The following is a 21,572-nucleotide window of genomic DNA, read 5'->3' on the forward strand; positions in this document are numbered from 1 at the left end:
CCAAAAAAAGCCTCAGGACACCCTGATTAGGATCTCACCAGTCCAGTAATGGCATTCACACTCTCACACACCACAATTCTGAAAACACATTTCCATCCATTCATAACCCACTTAATCCTGCTCAGGGTCCCGGGGGATGAACTTTCATCATAGTGTAACTGATTTTTTATTATGGTTAAACTGACTATTTTATACTGGAGGCAACTAGCTCTTTTTAATAATTAAATTTCCTTTACAGGTCTCACCGAATAGCCTTGGTACAGATGAGTATTGTCTTCAATTACTAAACAAGAAATGCAAAATTTTTTCTCAGATACAGTCGACACCAATTGCCAGTTTCTCCCCGTTTAATATTGATGAGATGATTCAGCATATGCTTTATTTATATTTTTGTAAGGATGGCATATGCTCGCCTGCTAGAACCTCAGCAGGGCAAGCAACAATTTGTCACTCAAGGGGACATCTCTGTGAGAAATGCGAGGGAGACAACGGCTGAATTATTCACAGGCTGTCCCGATTTTTAAAAAAAATCACCATGGTTGTTTCTTTCTCTGGAATTGCTTAAGTTGTTTAGCACAGCCTGCTGGGCACCACTTTATTACTTCATCTTGCCTAATTTTTGGTATATACCTTCTATCCTCAGGAATCCACCACATTTTGGTACCTGTTAATTTTTAAAACAGCTGGATGCAAAAAAATAAATAAATAAAAATTGTTTACACTGCTATGTCAATTAACTTCACGCTTGGAACATCATGATGTGGTTTAGTCTCATGTGTATCAAGAAAACAAGTCTTAAGAAATTAATCTCTTGGACAATTCTGTCAGTATTTTTCCATGCACAAATTTTCTACCCTTTTAAATATGTATTGTAGTGAGTGGACAGTGTGGCCCCCTAGTGGCTAAAGTGCTGGACTGCAAATGAACACTTGCTTCTTTTGAGTGTATCACTTAGGCTGAAAACACTTAGAATACTGAAGTAGATGTGAACATGTAAAGCACTTGAGGCACACTTCACTATAAAATGTGCTATATAAAACTCACAGATCACATGCTCAATTTCTACTGTCTCACTGGGCCAGTTGGCTAATCTGCTTGTACTCTGGACATACATCATCTGCACTGAATACACAGCATGGGAAATTGCTATATAAATAAAATGTATTATTATTATTATTATTAGTAGTAGTAGTAGTAGTATAGTGCTGAAGACTTGCTCATTATTATGAAAGCTGCTATAAAGCCACAAGCCTAAGATTCCATCCCCTCTATTGTCTCACTGAGCAAGTAGGTCAATCTGTTTATACTCCATATCTAAATATAATTTATAAGGAATATAATGTTATGTCACTATGAAAGTACTGTAGTTACATGACACAATATGGGACAGATTCAGTTTTCAGCTTATCTGCTTGGATTCCAGTTCTAAATCCATATCACAATCTGTGCTGAATATGTAGCATTTAAGGTGACACTGAACTATGATAGATAGATAGATAGATAGATAGATAGATAGATAGATAGATAGATAGATAGATAGATAGATAGATAGATAGATAGATAGATAGATAGATAGATAGATAGATAGATAGATAGATACTTTATTAATCCCAAGGGGAAATTCACATAATCTAGCAGCAGTATACTGATACAAAGAAACAATATTAAATTAAATAGTAATAAAAATGAGAAAATGAAAAAGCAGACAATAACTTTGAGTAATGTTAGCATTTACTCTCCCGGGTGGAATTGAAGAGTCGCATAGTGTAGGGGAGGAACGATCTCCTCAGTCTGTCACTGAAGCTACTCCTCTGCCTGGAGATGACATTGTTTAGTGGATGCAGTGGATTATTCATGATTGACAGGAGTTTGCTTAATGACCATCGCTCTGCCACAGATGTTAAACTGTCCAACTTTACTCCTACAATAGAGCCTGCCTTCTTAACAAGTTTGTCCAGGCGTGAGGCGTCTTTCATCTTTATGCTGCCACCCCAGCACACCACCACGTAGAAGAGGACACTCGCCACAACCGTCTGGTAGAACATCTGCAGCATCTTACTGCAGATGTGGAAGGATGCCAACCTTCTCAGAAAGTATAGTCGGCTCTGACCTTTCTTACACAGAGCATCAGTATTGGCAGTCCAGTCCAATTTGTCATCCAGCTGCACTCCCAGATATTTAAAGGTCTGCACCCTCTGCACACAGTCACCTCTGATGATCACAGGGTCCATGAGGGGCCTGGGCCTCCTAAAATCCACCACCAGCTCCTTGGTTTTGCTGGTGTTAAGATGTAAGTGATTTGAGTTGCACCATTTAACAAAGTCTTTGATTAGCTTCCTGTACTCCTCCTCCTGCCCACTCCTGATGCAGCCCACAATAGCAGTGTCATCAGCGAACTTTTGCTATATATCATATATATATATATATATATATATATATATATATATCATAAAATCGCAGTCCTGATTCAATATTCTGCACTGTCTCTTAGAAATACCCTGCTTCTACACCAGTTTTGAATCTACTGTATATGATCCATTCTGAGAGTTTGTATTTCACTATAAAAGTTGATATACTGTAATAGATTCAATCTCCTCCACTCTTTCTCTGACAACATTAGAACAATCTAGAAATCTAGACAAAAACGGGGTATTCAGCCCAACAACAGGTGGAAGTCAAAAAGTGGACAGTAGCTGAGCAAGATGACTCAAAATGACAGAGCAGGAGAAAAGCAGCCTATATGGGAACATGCTTGACAGAAGGCAAGAGAAGTCAAGACAAATGATACTGAGGAAGAGTATAGGAAGAATGTTGAGGGTACACGCAGGACAAGAGATATGAAACATCACATATTTTTAAAGTTATTCTATTATCTGTAATTGTCAAGTAACAATCTGGTAGATTACATAAATCTACAAAAGGAGCAAAACCAGATTGTATGATGTTTTAACACACTGGTGAGGCCTCATCTGGAGTACTGGGTACAGTTTGGGTCTCCAGGCTACAAAAAGGACATAGCAGTGCTAGAAAAGGTCCAGAGAAGAGCAACTAGGCTGATTCCAGGGCTACAAGGGATGAATTATGAGGAAAGATTAAAAAGAGCTGAGCCTTTACAGTTTAAGCAAAAGAAGATTAAGAGGAGACATGATTGAAGTGTTTAAAATTATGAAGGGAATTAGTCCAGTGGATCGAGACTTGTATTTTAAAATGAGTTCATCAAGAACACGGGGACACCGTTGGAAACTTGTTAAGGGTAAATTTCACACTAACACTGGGAAGTTTTCTTTTACACAGAGAACCAGAGACACTTGGAATAAGCTACCAAGTAATGTTGTAGACAGTTGGACTTTAGGGACTTTCAAATCTCAGTGGATAGGAGTGGCAAGCTTTGTTGGGCTGAATGGCCTGTTCTCGTCTAGATTCTTCTAATTATCTAAAGTCTAAGAACCAAGCAGAGTCTGCTAGGATACAGAAAGACTCTCATTTTGCAAAGTTTTCTTTGCTTTTATTAATTTTTATTGTATGGAGAACTTATCCAAAATCTGATTTTTGCTTAGCAGTGTTTATTTCTTCATTGATTTATTGAATTATTTGAAGATTTGTTTTCCAGAATTTAAATGTACAGTACTACACAAATAAAATGCATAATATAAAAAGTAAAGAGGCTTCCTTAAGCAGAAAGGTGCTTGGCTTCCAGCTGACTTGACCCTTGGTCCTGTTGAAAGCTTCAAGACGCTGCCAGGCTTTTGCAACACAACATCTGTACACTTTTTCCCAAGTATGTCTTTTTAAACTGCTGCTAAGGTCTACTGTTTCCATTTCTTTTTCTTTGCAGAGTGGGCTTGCCAATCCATTTTTCTTGCTTGCTGCACTGCCCTGACATCCAATCAAGTGAAACCGACATGGCTAATCTCATTGTGTCTCATGAGCGGAACCTGTTAAGGTGTTTTTCTGTGTCAATTACAGCTTTATAAGCACTAACGTTCCCTGGCCTTTTACAAGTCACCTTCCACTTCTGTCTCTTTCAATCTAATTGTAGATTTGCACAAGCCAGTTTACATTAAAACTGCTATTTACATACGACCAATCAATTTTATGTTCCCATTTCCCTGGGAGAAGGGAAATGGAATGAAGCCTTTCACAGCAGTTATGGATGCAGTGCTTGACCAGCCTGCAGTGAGAACAATTACAGCACATGAGTCCCGTCATACCAGTATAGCACCAAGTAGCAACTTAATGGATGTAATCGGACTGTGCCATGAAAGGTGCATGAGGTGGGTAAACATGCCAGCCCTTGAGGATGCCATCCTAGAACCAGCTTGTGGAAGGCATTAGTACATCCTGCCAGTTTCATGCCCATTGCTGTGTTTATGTGCTACAGAAATTCCCATTTCTGATGTCCCATCTTCTCACATCATTGCATTCACATCTAAAAGCATTAAAATGGTCCCATGTCACCCAATATACGATTTCAGCAAGTTCTGTCTGACCAGATTATTATTTTTATATATAAAGGGGTATCCAAAAATAAACAGAATTGAAAAAAAAAAATGTTTGCATTATTTTTAACTTACTAAAACTTTAGTCTCCTTCAAAGTACTCTCCATGTGAATGAATACACTTGTCCCAATAGTTAACCCACTGGTGGAAACATTTTTGGAATTGCTGAAGATGAACATTGTCCAATGGCGGTAGCGATTTTTCTTTGACTTCTTAATGGTACAAAAACACTTTCCTTTGAGTTCTTTTTTCATATGCGGAAACAAGAAAGAGTCGCACAGAGAAAGATCAGGCGAGTAGGGAAGGTGAAAAGAACTCCAAGACACACAAGTCAATTCAGAAATCTCTTCAGTAGTCTGACAACAAACTTTTTCAAGATTTTCATCATTCTTAATTGTGGGAGGTCGGCCAGATCTTGATTGGTCTTCAAGTGACATTTCCCCTCGTTTGAAATGTGAAAGGCACTCGTAGACCTGTGTTTTACTTAAAGTTTCCTCTTTAAAAACAGTTTCAAGCATCACTACAGTTTCAGCAGCTGTTTTCCCTAAGAGAAAACAAAATTTAACACAGACTCGCTGTTCTTTTGATTGCCCTCAACAAAAACCTCAGAACACATTTAATAAGCGCCAAAAACAAAACAATGCAGAATGCCATATGAACAATACAGAGCAATGCCACTTGACAGACTGCCACAGAATACTGTAAGGTGCAAAATTTGTAACCAAGTCTAGATTGCCCACCAGGTATAGATTCTGGTTATTTTTGGGTACCCTCGTATATTCATATATATATATATATATATATATATATATATATATATATATATATATATATATTTATCACGCACGCGTGTCAGAAGATCACCCACCAAGTTCCACCTAGGTATGTGATACCACCCCAGGCTGAGAGGGGCCACTACTGCTAACTGTTTAGTCCTTAACTTCCTCCAAAGCACAGAGAAACCATCCAGTGAGTGCAAGTGACTCCTCCCCTTTTAGTCCCTGGGCTATAAGTACTCGACCACCCAGAAAGAGACCTCACTTCTACCTAGAGAGTCCAGAACTAAGGAGCCCTGTGACTTTCAGAAGGCAGATAAGACAGCTTGATTAATTCCAGCCACTTTTAGTTTTGTTTCCTTTTATACCACTGAGCATTTGTTTTGTTTAAACAGATGCCCCAAACATTTTTCTTTTATTTCCTCAGATGAACACAATTTATATATAGATATAGATACATTATAGATATATACATAATTGACTGAAATAAAAAATAAATGTACTAGGGTAGTTCTTCAGAGCGATGCCATAGGGCACAGGTCACTAATAGGCGGACCGCGGTCCGAGTCTGGACCCAGACTATGTTCTGTCCGGACCCAGACATATTTAGTTTTATTTAGTTTTGGCGGAGATTACATTTTTACCGGTGACTCTTTTCTGACATCGCTACTCAGTGAAAGGGACCTCCTACGTGTCTCTAATTGGCCAATACTTGTTGCCTTTGTGGGTTTGAGTAGGCTGGGTTTAAGCATGAAGAATGATATTGGTCAAAGTGAAGGCAAGAATGTCAGCCAATCACAGGGAGAGTAGGGCGCGCCTTCACTAAATAGAGGATTGTGGCAGTGGCAGTGACATGGAGAGAAAAATATACAAGACTGAGAAGACAAGAGAGAGAAAAGCGACAAAATAGTCAACGTGCCATGGCTTTTGCTAAACGGTGGAAGCCTTACACTTAGAACCAGGCTTTTAATCTGGAATGGACCGAGGCATTTATGTTCATACTTCCCGTAGGAAATGTTCTGTCTCATCTGCTCCGAGACAGTGGCAGTGGTTGAAAGCGGGAATGTGAAACACAACTATGAAACTAAGCATATAATTACATTTGAGAAAAGTTACCAACTAAATTCGCCAGTTAGGCTACAGAAAACAAGCAATCTTAAAGCCAACTAACGATTGGTCAATGAGGATTTTAACACATTCATTTACAGGCCAACAACTCGCTAACGAGTCTTCCCTCAGAGATGCGTAGATTTTGGGATGTCACAAAAAAACATTCAGTGATGACAATCTTCACACATGCATGAGGATGGCACTGACACCATTCCAGCCCAGATTTAAAATCCTGGCAGACCAAGCAAGAGCTCATTTCTCTCACTGAACAAGAGAAAGTAGGCAGTGGAGGGAAAGAAGGAGGGGAAGATAGGTTCAGTTATTTAAAGATGTTCAGATTTACTGTGAAACTGGTTATGCCTCTTCAGTTGTGCACCTATTAAAAACTCGTATATTTTATTTTTATATGAGGCCAAGTCTTTATTTTTTGTTGAAACATTAAAACTTATTATTATTATTATTATGAAATAACTTATTATTTATAATTCTCAGTTGAATGTCAAAGTTACCTTGCTTTTACTTACTTTTAATATTATTTATTTTTTCTTATTTTATTGTGTGTAGTGTGGTACCTGGATGGGGGTGGTACCAAGCCAGGACGCTCAAGACTTGAGCCTCCTCCAGACCTCGAGGGGGTGACTGCCCTGCGGGCCACGGGTACAAAGCTGCGAAGTTCGACCCTGTAGGGACCCGTGGTTACCGCCAGGGTCACCCCAACACCTGGAGGACCCTGGACCTCAGCACTTCCGCCACACCCGGAAGTGCTGGGGTGAAGAAGAGAGGAGAGTGCTTCCGGGGATGCAGCCGGCACTTCCGCCACACTGGGGCGTGTCGGTGGGAGATTGCCGGGAACACACCTGGTGCTTATTTAAAGGGGCAGCCTCCCTTCAGAGGATGACTTGAGTTGGGAGAGAAGAGTGGATGAGATCTCTGGAGGAGTGAAGGAGGCGGTCTGAAGGCATTGTGTGTTGGCCAGAACTGTGGGGTATTGGGGACTTTTGGGGACTGCACTGGACTTTTGTAAACATGGAGTACTGTAATAAACGTCAGTGGGGTGATTACGTGTCTGCCTGTCTGTGTCCGGGTCATATTCCACAGTAGCCCTCAACAAATATTGTTGAAATGGCATTGAACTTTCTTCGTTTGATTTGAGTCATTGACTTCACACAGTGCAGATGTTGATACATTGGCAATGCTACTTCAAAATATATAAATTAATTGTAATGTAAAAATTATAATGTAACTTAAACATGATGATGCTTTGGACCAGTACATGAGGAAATTTTCTCTATCCGGACCTCCTTAAATCATAATTGACTACCCCTGCCATAGGGGAACCACTTTTGGCTACAAAAAGACTCATCAACATGAAGGTTCCAGAAAGAACTATTTATTTATGTAGATCTGCAACAGGCTCCATACAGCAAATAACCATAAACCAATGGTAACAGATTTGTGAAATATAAATGGGATTGTGATTTTAAAAGGATTCTTACTGTATACAGTAACACAGGCAAAGTCCAGGTTTTCCTAATTTCTTGTTGTACTACTAAGTAATCTCTCATGGAAGCATCCCAGAATGACAGCAGCCATGTGCAACCCAGCAGGGTATGATGGGAATTGTAGTGCTGAGAGTCAACCCTGCTGAGTCCCATGTGAGTTGCTAGGGGGTGCTGCAGGTTTTCACAATATATACTTTTCAGGACTTCTGCCAGACCCAGACATGTTTGCTTCAGGCTATACACTGGCACTGGAAGTACACCCAGGTCTGACATAAATGGAAACCATCCAGCCTTCTCTGGGGCAACAGAGACAGTTCTGTTTATTGGTGCATGTGGGACCTGAAAGAAACCTTTTGTGAGGTATTTTGTAATAAACACCTCTATTTTGAACCCGTGACTGTTAGTGTGTTAGTTGTTTCTGGGGTTAGGGGCTCAGTGGTGAAATGAATAATCAGGTGAGCTGGAAATTTCATCAATCACTTTGCTATTTATTTATTTTAATAGTATCAACTTTCAAACTAATTTGGCCTCAAAAACCTGCTGCTAAATTCTGAAGCTGGTAAATTCCAAACCCACAGTCGACTGTAGGAAGTCAGACAAAGCAAAACCAAATTAACTTATGAAAGTTTAACCATAAGGAGACTCAGATAATTGATACATTTAGTAAATAGCATATTTTATGTGATTTATCATCAGGAAGATATTTACCTTTGATTAACCTGGGTGGAGTTTGCACATTTCCTCAGTCCATGTGACTTGTTTTTGGATTTTCTCCCATATCCAAAGATCCTGCAGATGTGATTAACTGGCCTGCTCTGACCTGGCGCCATGTGAATGAGTGTGTGTGTGTACAACAGAGTGTGCCTTTCATTAGATTGGCTTTGCATCAAACAGACAGGCTGATGCCCTCACAGGCCTGAATTGGGATAAGTGGGTTCAGAAAAATAAGTAAATGAAGGAAGGAGAAATGGTGGAGGGCATCACAAAGCTGTTCATTTACCACTTCTACTATACAGTATGGGCTGATAATATTTAAGTAAAAAAACTATAACACTGCTAGTTTATATAACATTAAATGTAATACTGATAGCTTATATAACATTAAATGTATTTTCTCTACACCCCAAATGTTTTCTATTATTTTATTTTAATTTTAACCAGGAGGCCAAAACACAAGAACCCACACCTCTCTTTTAATTTTATGGGGATGTGCATGTGCTCTGGAACAGTTATGTAACTTTTCTTATGAAGACAGAGGATGAATTATAATACTTGCATGAAATACTCTTACAAAAAATTATGAGCAAAACTGAGGCACATAATCTCTAAGACAATTATCTAGAGAAAGCAGAAAACCTATAAAAAAATCCGGGGCAAGTGAAATTCTCTCATTAGTGAGAAACTCTCAGATGTACAGTATGTCTGTCTGCTAGGTAGGCCTTAACTTGCAGAATCAAAACTCTTGGCAAGCCAATGCTTTCTACCCAAAGCCCAGCAGCTGAATCATGGACTACTCCATCAAGCATAACTGAAGGAAATGTCAGGCGGTAGAAAAGAAGGAAAATCTCATAAAATAAAAAAGAAAATGGCACTCAATTGCTGGGCTGAAAATGCCAGGCAGTGCTTAAAAGTAGGCTATATACTGTAAAATCCAAATGGGCGGGACATAAAATATTCATTGCTGCTTTAAATTAAGATTTTTTCCATTAATTCATTATCATTACAACCCACAAACATTTTGTTGTAGTTGTGCACATGAATACTATCTAAATATACTAGCGATATGAAGCCATGAACATAATGTCAAATGCTGAAAAGTAATTTAACATAATTGGTACAAAAACACAAGTTCAGAAATGCAGAAATTGCAATATTAGACAAAAATAAGTAAAGCTGCATATTATACAGTAAGTTATTATGAAATGCATTATGAAATCAAATCCGATTGCATTTGTCATACACAAATTATACATATGGTACACATTGTCACACACATACGCATGGGAGGCAGCCAAAGGGCTCAAATGAGGGTAATTAAATGCCTGACCAGGGGGTGCCAGAGTGCACTAAGCCTTTCTCTCTCTCCTCTGCAGACCAGTTATGGGAAAATTCCGCATGGCCCCATGGACATCACTTCCAGTCCCGGCCCCAATGATGTAATTTCTGGGTCTGACTCTGCTGACCTCACTTCCTATGCTTACCATAAAACTGCGGGGGCATGTAGCAAACCTTCTCATGGTGCCCCTCTTAATCTGCCCTACCAGATAGAGACCAATTGCTACACTACACAGTCCACTGCACTCACCCAGGGGTGGTAAAAGGATAAACTCTCGGCCACAAATATGTTCAAGTTTAGAGTTGTTACCTTCAATGCTGAAGGCATGTCTGCCAAACAAAGTGCAACTCCTTAAATCACTCAATGCTGACGTTATATGCCTGCAGGAGACCCATAAGACCTCTGCACCTCCCACAATACCAGGAATGGACCTTGTCATCTTCCATCCAAGCTCGGTTCACAGAAGTGCGATATATGTCCGGGACAAATCCACCATCCTGACAAGTAGAGATTTTACAAATGCGGAGCCTGAGATCCTGTCTGTGGAAATGGAACACCTAAACGTCATCTCGGTGTAGCATATAATGAGGACCCCTTTGCTGAGAATACAATACAGTTTGGGGAAACCCTAATGACCTTTTTAAGTGGGGAAAGGAAAGATCGGTGGAAGGAAGTCAAAATGAACATTGATATGACTAGTAATAGCAAAATGGCCTGGGTTACAATTAAGAAACTAAATTCTGATTAGAAACCTCCCAAACGTACAGCAGCTGTAACACCTAATGAGGTGGCACACCAGTTGTTACTCAACGAGAAACTACCAAGTAAGGAAAAAGGTTATCTCAAGAAAATGAAAAAAGATATGGGTTGAGTCATGAACACCAGTGACAACCACTTTGATCCATTTGTCATAGAAGAACTGAATAACGCTTTAAAACAACTGGAGGCTGGTAAAGCTGCTGGATTAGATGGGGTTACAACAGAGATCATACAGCACTTTGGTGATAAAATTAAAAAGTGGCTTCTCTCATTGTTTAACATCTGTGCCACAACATATCGCATCCCGAAGATCTGGAGAAGAGCAAAAGTTGTGGCACTACTGAAACCTGAAAAAACCCAGAAGATTCAAAATGTTACCATCCAGTGTCACTGTTATGCATCTTATATAAGGTATATGAAAGGATGATACTGGCACACATATTCCCAACCATCGAGGATCAAATGTCACCAGACCAAGCAGGCTTTCGCCCCAGTCGATCCTATTGTGGCCAAGTCTTGAACCTAACTCGATACATTGAAGATGAGTTTGAGCAGAAACTAATTACAGGGGCAGTGTTTGTAGACCTTTCTGCTGCCTACGATATGGTGAATCATAGAGCCCTTCTTTTAAAATTTGCTAGAACTGTACAAAACGGTCCATTGGTTCATATAATCAAGTCACTACTGGTCAACAGAAGGTTCTACGTAGAAATGGACTGTAAAAAGAGTCGCTGGAGGAATCAGAAAAATGGACTTCCTCAAGGTTCAGTGCTGGCTCCTGTTCTGTTCAATATCTATACCAATGACCAGCCTGTGTTCACAAAATTAGGAGGTCCATTTATGCAGATGATCTCTGCTTAGCCTCCCAGTCTGTTTCCTTCCAAGATATCCAAAAGAGACTTACCAATGCCCTCAACAACCTCTCAGAGTATTACACTACATGGTTCCTTAATGCCAACCCAGGGAAGACACAGGTCTGTACCTTTCATCTTAACAACAGACAAACAAACACAACTCTAGAGATCAGGTGGAATAACGAAGTACTGAAGAACACCAAACATCCTGTTTACTTAGGCATCACTCTGGACAGGACACTGTGTTTTAAAGAATATATTTTTAAACTCGAAAAGAAGATGTTCAGCAGGAATAATCTGCTTAGCAAACTAGCAAACACATCCTGGGGAGCAGACTCTAAGACCCTGCGATCAACAGCCATGGCACTCTGTTATTCAACAGCAAAGTATTGTGCACCAGTGTGGGCTAGGTCAACCCATGCCAACAAGGTTGACCCTGAGCTAAATAGTGCATGGCGAATCATCACTGACACATTGCGAACAACGTGCCTTCCTGCTTTATACAGGCTGGCCGGGATTGCACCTCCCCATATATGACGAGAAAGTAGTTCAAGAGTAGAAAGGTTCAAGCAACTAATGGACACCAGATACTCACTTCACCATCACCAGGAGGTAAATTGCCAACTACCTTCTCGTCACAGTTTCGCCACAGTGGAACACCTTAATCCAAAGCAGTTCATTCTACACTAAAGCTCTTACTACACCTCAAGAGCATCTACCCAATGGAACATCCCTCTCTAGGAAAGACTGGGTCGCGCTTAACCGAGCTAGGTCAAAGGTGGACAAAACAAGGGACAACCTATTTAGATGGGGCTTCACAACAAGTGCTGAATGACCCTGTGGTGAACCCACCCAAACAATGGACCACATTCTCCATGAATGTTCCCGAGGCCCTACAAGTACCAATGAAGATGTTAAGGAAGCTAATGACGCCGCTCTTACCTGGATACAGCAGTGGCATGATAAGATATGATGATGACCATAAAACTGCCATTTTGTTTCATCCAGTCAGTTCTGTTTTGGACTCGAATCTATAAACAACTCGCATTTAATTGCCTACTTTGCAGCCCAATTTCAAGTATACGGGTGGCTGCCCCAAACCTTCTCTGTGGCATTTGTCTGGTAATTTGACAACATGTAGTGAAATGCTTAGTTGCTCAACTCCAATAACTACGCCTTTAAGAAGAATAAGAAAAGGACAATAACAATGATACAGGACTTTATAAATATCAGAAATGACTATTAGAATGTAACATATGTGATACATAATAAATAATAACTAAATAAAAAAAACATAAATAGCTTAATGTGAGAGAGTTAACAATAGTGTATCACGTATTTCTAGACACTTGCGGATGGCCTGTGGTAAAAAAAAATCCTCCTCGGTCTCACTGAACTGGACTGACCACTGCACACAAAAGAGGCCATTGTTGGGATGGCTGCTATCATTGATATTTTTCTTTTTTTGGCCTGACATCACTTGGTGCAGATGTCCTCGAAGTCAGGGTGTGCACACCCAGTGATGCATTCAGCTGGCCACACCACTATCTGCTAGGTGCTGCTCCTAAACCAGGCAGAGATACTTCCTGTCAGAATACTTTCAACTATGGATGTAAAGGAGTCCTTTAGTAGTTGGGAGGGCTGCCTGAAATACCTGAGGCATCCGAGTTGCTAAAGACATTGTTGTCCCTTTTTAACCAAAGGTGTTGGACTAGGTTAGGTTTCTCAACATAAAAGAAGCTGTCCCATCTCCACTAAGTGAGTCAGAGTATCCTTTTGTTATGTGATTAAATACAGGGTGTTCTATCTATCTATCTATCTATCTATCTATCTATCTATCTATCTATCTATCTATCTATCTATCTATCTATCTATCTATCTATCTATCTATCTATCTATCTATCTATCTATCTATCTAATAGTGTCTTTCTATTTATTATATAGTGCCTTTCTCTATCTATCTATCTATCTATCTATCTATTTGCTGCTTGGCTGTAGAATATTAGAATTCCTACATGTGTTTACTTTCAATAAAAAAGCAAGAAAACAGTTTGTAGTACAGTACATATAACAATGTAAAATATTAAAAATCAAATATGTTTTAATCTATCTATCTATCTATCTATCTATCTATCTATCTATCATACAGTGCCATTCAGTGGGGACTGGGTGGTCTTGTGGCCTCAGAACCCCTGCAGATTTTGTTTTTTTTTCTAGCCCTCTGGATTTTTTTTTGTTTTGTTTTGTTTTGTTTTTCCTGTCCACCCAGCCCTTGGACATTACTTTATTCTTTGTTATTTAGTATTGCCTAATCTTATTTTTATATTTTTATTTATTATAAACTTTTCTTTCTTCATATGTGCTTTATAAAGCACTTTGAGCTACATCAAATGTGATAAATAAATAAATATTGTTTCAAATTTATCTATCTATGTATCAATCCATAAAGAGAAAGAAACAAACAGAAATTCTCTAATTTGTTCTTTGTAAAAAATATTGTTATAAACTGCTATTAAGTATATTGTAGTGTACTTTAGTGTCAAGCATATTTCAAAATTTATGGCACTGAAAACCAGCACACCTTTTACAATTTGCTCTGCAAGTCAAAAAGATATCAAGCACTGTGTTTAAAAACTTAGTAGTCAAAGCCTACCACATCACACCAACTGTAATTCACACTAATGCTGCTTGACAGAAAGTCAATATCCAAACTCAAAGTGCTGGATTGCATTTTTAGTAACATTATACAATCTTAAAATGAATAAAATTTCCAAACACTGTAGCTGTTTGACATAAAATCTTTTGCATCTATACATTAAAACATATTTGATTTTTAATATTTTACATTGTTATATGTACTGTACTACAAACTGTTTTCTTGCTTTTTTATTGAAAGTAAACACATGTAGGAATTCTAATATTCTAGAGCCAAGCAGAAAACAGATAGATAGATAGATAGATAGATAGATAGATAGATAGATAGATAGATAGATAGACATACAGTATGGTCATTTGAATGACAGATAACATGCTATACATAATAGAGGTCTATGGCACACTAGTAGCAGCATATTAAATTAGTGAACATGGTAGCCCTTTTAAACCAGTCTAGTATCACAGTGTCCTGTACAGATTTCACTTAAGATTCTATCCTTTATCCACTTCCTCACCATAATACAAGTCAATAATAATTAAACAGTCTGTCTCTTTTCCAAACTCTGTTCACAACATAAACTGACCTCTTGCACCTAGAATGGTTTGGCTGTTTAATCTCCCCATTCATAGTTACATCTAAGTTACTGATTGATTTAGAATATTAGAGTACCTTTGACAAAACCAGACCATTCATCCAAATAAATCTTGTCAGTCCTATTCAACTAATTTCTCCAATACAACATTAAGTCAGGTTTTGAAGATCACCTAAGTACTTCTTGGTGATTTATTTTATGAACCCATAGGTCAGAAACTCTGTGCTGGCAGAAATTAGTAGAATCATAAACCAAGAAGAGAAGCCGCAATATAAAAACAGCCATTGATGAATTACCAAGTTATTATCAACCTTTTTCATATTTGTTTCTCTTTGTGCAAAATTCAACTAAGATGAAAATGAGGAATGTGCCACCAACATTCAGTCTTATAGGTGGGTTTGTTGCTTCCCCATTGAAGAAGAAACATGGCAGGGCTAGTCTTCTACCATGTATAGTATTTAAAGTGACCCCCCCCCATGTTCCATGGCTGTCATAAATGACCCAAGAGCCTATTTCAAAGATGGAAATGATAGAAGGAATGAGTAGAAGGAGAGTGAAAGAGAGGGAGAGAGGAAGGGAGGTAAAAGATGGGTGGATGATGAAAAGTAGTTCATGGACCCACATGATTCACTGGAATAGCAATATATGATTAGGAAGTCCCTGAGAGAGTGGTATTGTCAATGATAGACCTTTCAACACATTATTCATACTTACAAAATAAGTGGGGAGGCAGGCGTTTCTCCAGCTCTTCAGTAGACTGTGAATGTGTTCCTGCTACTACTATTTTTCTCCATGCAGTATACAGTAGATGTATATTCTTCCTATGTCTGAGTTGGTTTTTCTCCTGGCTCTCAGGTTTACTCTCACGTTCCCAAAGATGTCCAAGTTAATTTATTTGTTAGATACAAATTTGGGAGAGTGTGCGCGTGCTCCACTATGGACTGGAACTATATCTAGATTTAGTTCTTATCTTGAGCCTATTGCATCTAGAAAGGTTCAGGTCCCCCATAATTGTAAATATAGATTAAGCAATTCTGAGAATATTACTTTTTATACTGTATATTGCCATAGTCATAGAAATGTGGAAACTACATTGAAGATTGCCTCTCTTCTAACCAGTAACATATTTACAAAACCATCAAAGAGCATGAAAAAGGAAAAAATGCTCCTTAAACTGATTATCTCCAATGAAATGAGTATAATGGTAAGGCAAGAGAATACAGTATCTTTATACACTTCTAATTATGAAAGCTCTCAATGAAGATGTTATGGATGAATCTCAAGAGACACAATTAATAATAAACTCAATTGCTATTAATGGACAAGGTGTCAATAGAGAGGCTGAGGTAAGAGCCAAGGTCATGTCATTATAATCCATCTGATCGGTTTCCAAAGCAAGCTCGGGAGATAAGGCCAGAAGGAAGATGGCCAAAAGGAGGGCTGACCAGGGTGGTGTCTATGGAGCTGCTATTCTGAGAAAGAGGGAAAGACTCAAAGTGAGCGGTAGCAGTACTGAAGGATAGGATCCAATGGACAACTGTGTGCCACTCAGAGGCAAAAAAGTAAGCAAGTGTGCCTGCTCAAAGTTTGATCCCTCACATTGAACCAAATGTTCTGGAGATACAGGGGAGACCACTAAAAGAGGGCTGGGAGTTACGGATGCCTGTTGTACTTTCCTCTATTCATTGCAAGTAGGCGCTGGAAGTTGTAGACAACAGGTCAAGAAGTGGAGGGACTAAATTACCAGCCAAGATGACATATGGACAGCCCTTTTAAGTTAGGCCCATGTCAAGGCATAAAAACAACAACTTTTATTTATATAGCACATTTTCATACAAGAAAAATGTAGCTCAAAGTGCTTTACAAAATGAAGAATAGAAAAATAGAAGACACAATAAAAAATAAAAATAAGTCAACATTAATTAACATAGAATAAGTAAGGCCCGATGGCCAGGGTGGACAGAAAACTAACTAAAAAAAAACTCCAGACGGCTGGAGAAAAAAAAAATAAAAAAAATATAAAAACTGAAGAAAATAATCCAAAAGGAGTTAACCTTTGCTTATTTTTTTCAGAGAAAGGACTCTCCTTAAGAGTTTTTTTTTTTCTCCAGGTACCCTAAACTGTGCTTTGCGCTTTGTTGGAGAATGGTATGAAATTAAGGGTTAAAAGACTTCTGCAAATGGCATAACATGCCAAGATGTCTGGTTGTGAAAGATTTCTTCAGAATCATATCTTATATTTTACTAAATACCTTATTATGTAAGCATAATATATTTAATAATGTCTACATACAGTATATGATATGGTGGGTACTGCTGCCACCTCATGGATCCAGCTTCCTGGATTTGTATCCTGCTCGTGGTTTCTGTCAGGGTGGGTTTTGCACGTTCTCGCAGTGTCTGTGTGAGTTTATCTTGGGGTACTCAGGTGATCTTCCCTCATCTCCAAAGACATCCTAGTTAGTTGTCCTATGTGAGTGTGGATGAGTTCATGAAGGAGGCCTGCCATGGACTGACACCCTGCCCAGGGTCAGCTTTTATTGGCTCCACATCCAACACTGACACAAATTCATCAGATCTCAGAATGAATGAATGGATGGATGGATAGTTTGAACTTATGTAAATATAAGCAAAAAGCATTCACTTATTTATTTATCAAACAACTAATTAATTAAATATGTAATTAGGTAGCCTTTATAGCATTTATTCATTAATTGGTTGATTAATTTGCATACTTGTAACCAGTCACTCATCCAATTCATTAATCACTTAGGTAATTAACTGTTAATAGATGAACAATTAATCAGTTAGTCAGCTATTGAATAACTGGCCAGTTCAATAATGAACCAATTTATTCATCCGTTAAAAACAATCTCTCAGGTTTGTTTGTACATTTTTTTTGTTGTAATTAATTTCCTAAGAGAAACATGCAAGGAGTACTCTATGTATGACTGGGGATTCTTGTCTAACTACATGACTGATGATGGTACATCACTTTTGTAGATCAGGAAGCCAACACAATGACCGCTAGCCCCTTCATTCCTCAATCCAGAACTCATTAATGGTGATATTAAAACAAAGAAAATCTTTCCCCTTTTTACCTTCAACTTCAAACTGACCAGCTGCTCAGCCTTTCCAAATGACAGCTCTGCAGCCGCCCCATCATCTGTTGCCATGTTGCCTTGCCTCTGGCTCACACAAAGTGGACCGTGAACAACAAAAGAGCTGGGTTCTGCTCTATTCCTGCAATTGTTTCCAGGCCACAGCTACAAGCTCACTTCAGATGCATCACGCCTGACATCTTTTCTTGGGACAGCAGGCACGCACGCATTCCTGAGGGCATGCAACTGCCATTGCACCCATCACCCAGATGGCACCTTATATAATCTGAATAAACGGAGATTTTCTTTGAAGGCTTTAAATTGATTTTATGCTTTCTTTGTTTTCATGGTTTAACCCTTTTTTTAAGTTTAAAAACTCAGCATTTATTTGTCTGGTATCTTTCAGTGTACATATGCAGTAAAACAAGAAATGCCTTCCATTAAGCAACACATTTTTGTAAACTTACCAAGCTTGGGCAAGGAGTACTTCACTTTAAAATAGTCCTCATAAAATTCCAGAAGTCTCTTTGTTATATGCAGAGCATAATCTCCAGATCCTCTTTGGATTGCGTCAGGTCTGGCATAGAGACGAATCTTTAAAGAAATGACACAAGGAAAGAAAAATGTGATTGATAACAGAAGAATATGGCCAATTGGAGATTACAGTATTCCCTAACATTCGCCTTAAGTGCAGCTAACTTATTATGAGGTGAAACTGAGGAGGGTGTTCAACAATGTAATGGCTGTTTTTCAATGGCTACTAGCAGCACATCATTTATATATCAAAATTGGAATGACTCCAGCGTTTTTGGCCTTTCTTGCTGGAAAATAACACTTTAATAATATTAATGTTTATGCTGTACGACAAAAAAGTTAGTGATGTTGTCTCACTGATCCAATGCCTGGGGTTTGAACTCCACACCCATATGCTCTTTGTGTCTCCACAATTCCCTTTTGGTTTTTTTGGGATTGTTCTCAGGGTGGTCTGGTGCTCTTCTCATATCCCAAAGACATGTGTGACAGGTTAATCGACAACTCCTATATTGGCCCCATGTGGATGTAAACATACATGGATACTGTGATGCACTGGTGTTCCATCCAGTTCTTGTTCTTGCTCTAAATCCAAAGCTGCCAAAATAAACTCCCCATGTCCTAGAACTGTATAAAGTGGGTTTGAGAATGCCATGTTTCTTTGCATCTCTGAATTTTTGAATACATAGCTTTAAAGAGAAGTTATTTGTTACTTGTGCATTTTATTTCACATTCATAATGGTCATTAAAAATGGACACCTCAACATTATGTAGTATGGGCCTTTAAAATACAAAATCATATTTTAATAAATTAAACATAACTTTAAACATAGCACAGAAATAATGTTTTAAGTATGAAGTCACTGATCACAGGGGTGAAACACTTATGTCAGAGGAGGACATTTATTGTACACTGGGTCATTCCATTTCTCTCTTTGGAAAAGAAACATGTTGCTTGTAGGAGCAAACTTATTGAGCAGATTGGCTTTGGTCTGATTGGTTAGCTACTCTTCGGTTGCTCAGTAAAACATTTCCTAGACAATAAATGGCAGCCATTTGGTGTAGGTGGAATTCTGAGAGTCATCAAAGACAGGAAGTATTCACAAGAATTATGGTTTCTCAGAGTTTTATGGGGGCTCATCTACCAATGGCGGAAGTCAAGAAGTGAAAAGAAGGTAAACAACTTGATATGACAGAGTCCGAGAAACAAACCTTATGGAAAAGCGATCCAGAGAGGAATTATTTGCTTGGGTAATAAAATGACTCTAGAATCAGCACACTTTATGCATGCCAGGGGCTTGATTAATGTGTTGTATGAGACATCTTTAATTTTGAAACATAAGTGATAAGGTATTCCATTAGATTGCTATTGCTCAGGAATGAAGCTAACAGAAATGACTCGAGTTCAGGCCGGCACAAAATGCATTTTATCTCCTGAAACTCATCACTGAAGTGATGGATTTTGATAATATTCTCTTCTGTTATGAATGGTTATTTATCAATTTGTAGCTTCTGATATTTGTATTTGTCTTTGAAAAATGGGGTAAAGCTGGTTACTCAGAAGAAAAAAAAAAACAACTGCAATACCTTTGGAAATGAGTTAAGTTGGTTGCTTAAATGTTAGAAGAAATCTGCTGACAATACATGAAGTCACTTCTGACGTCAGAAGTGTAAGTTAGTTTTATGAACTCTGTCATTTGAAGCTGGCTGTCACCAAAGACATATGAATGCAGTTTTATGAGTCCAAAATGAAAGACAAGTGGTTGGGCAAGATTTAGGCCCCTCAGGGACAGAGCAACCATGCAGAACAAACAGCTTTATAAGATTTTTCCACCACCGTCTTGGCTGAAGTACATGTGTAGTGCAGAAGTGGTTAAGACACCAAGGTCAAGAACAGAGCCACCCGGAAGACTAAACAGCTAGCACTAACAGGTTGCATGGTGGGGATTGCCACAACTTATCTGCTTTTGCTTAACATATAAGATTATGAAATAATAGTATTTTCAACATTATAATTTTAAAATTACTTACTTTTCTGCTTTTCTGGTTTGCACTTCCATCTTTACTTCAACTGGGACTAAGTGCATTATGTCAGCTGGTGAGATAGACGCTCCAATAGAATTGATACAGTAGCATTATACAGAATAAAGTGTGGGTTGAATAAAACTATTATGGTAGAACCATTTGGAATAAAGTTTGGCTGTATATAATTGATACAGCAGTATGATATAGAATTAAGTGAGGGCTGTATAGAATTGACGCAGTAGTATGATATAGAATTTAGCGCTGGCTGTATACCCTAATCGCTATAAAGCTCAGAGTAAAAGAGAAGTAAACAGTCCACTGTAGATCCACATTAAAAAGCATCTGTGCCGGTAAGAGATTTTCAGGAGAGGTGCTTCCCAACACTTTTACATGACAAAACATGCACTCTGTTGGTTTTCTTGCACATAAAGGTGCAGACAGACTTTTGCTCCACATACATTATGTTTTTGTATTTACATCATTAGTTTGATTGCAGTTTAATGTAAGAGTGACTTGGCTCAGGAAAAAGTAGGCCACTAATTATGGAGTACATGAAAACATAGCCATTATGAGCGACTGATCTATTGTGATAATCTTCATGTCGAATTTTAAACACATCTCTCCCTGCCGTCTGCAAAGCTGATTTCTTAGTTTTAGTTTTAGCATTGATTATGGAAACCAGCAATACGCCACTTTTTCAGCAGCTCCTGAACACTCACAATGGGACATTATTCATTAAATTACTCACTTCACTTTGAAAGAGTCTGTATGAGCATACATCTCCACAATCAAAACACAATGGTCCAATGAATACAATTTGTCTTCCACAAAGCAAGCACACAGACAGATAACTACCAAAATTAAATATAAAAAACAATTCCTTATGTACCACCCAGTAGAAGTAACTATATGACTTTTCTTTTTGATTTCAAAAGGTCAATAATTAATGAATGGACAGATTTTGCAGGGCTCCATTTATGATTTGAACCACTGTGTTTCCTGTCTATAGGTACAAATCTGTGGCTTTATGTGTTCTCATTATGGGATTAGTAATTTGTAAGGGTGCTATATAAATAAAATGTATTATAATTATTATTATTAGTAGTAGTA

The 21,572-nt window shown here is 38.4% G+C and overlaps 1 protein-coding gene across 1 annotated transcript in view; it reads right to left on the bottom strand.

The window, feature by feature from the left end:
• The window catches only part of LOC120534371 (thyrotropin-releasing hormone-degrading ectoenzyme-like), a 922,228-nt gene that overhangs the window by 828,479 nt on the left and 72,177 nt on the right, over nucleotides 1-21,572 (bottom strand). The window contains exon 3 of the mRNA XM_039761915.1: nucleotides 18,374-18,500. Coding sequence (XP_039617849.1) covers nucleotides 18,374-18,500 — 127 coding nt within the window. The remainder of the gene's footprint in view (nucleotides 1-18,373; nucleotides 18,501-21,572) is intronic.

The sequence above is a fragment of the Polypterus senegalus genome, chromosome 8, assembly GCF_016835505.1.
Source record: "Polypterus senegalus isolate Bchr_013 chromosome 8, ASM1683550v1, whole genome shotgun sequence".
NCBI classification, from domain to species: Eukaryota; Metazoa; Chordata; class Cladistia; order Polypteriformes; family Polypteridae; genus Polypterus; species Polypterus senegalus.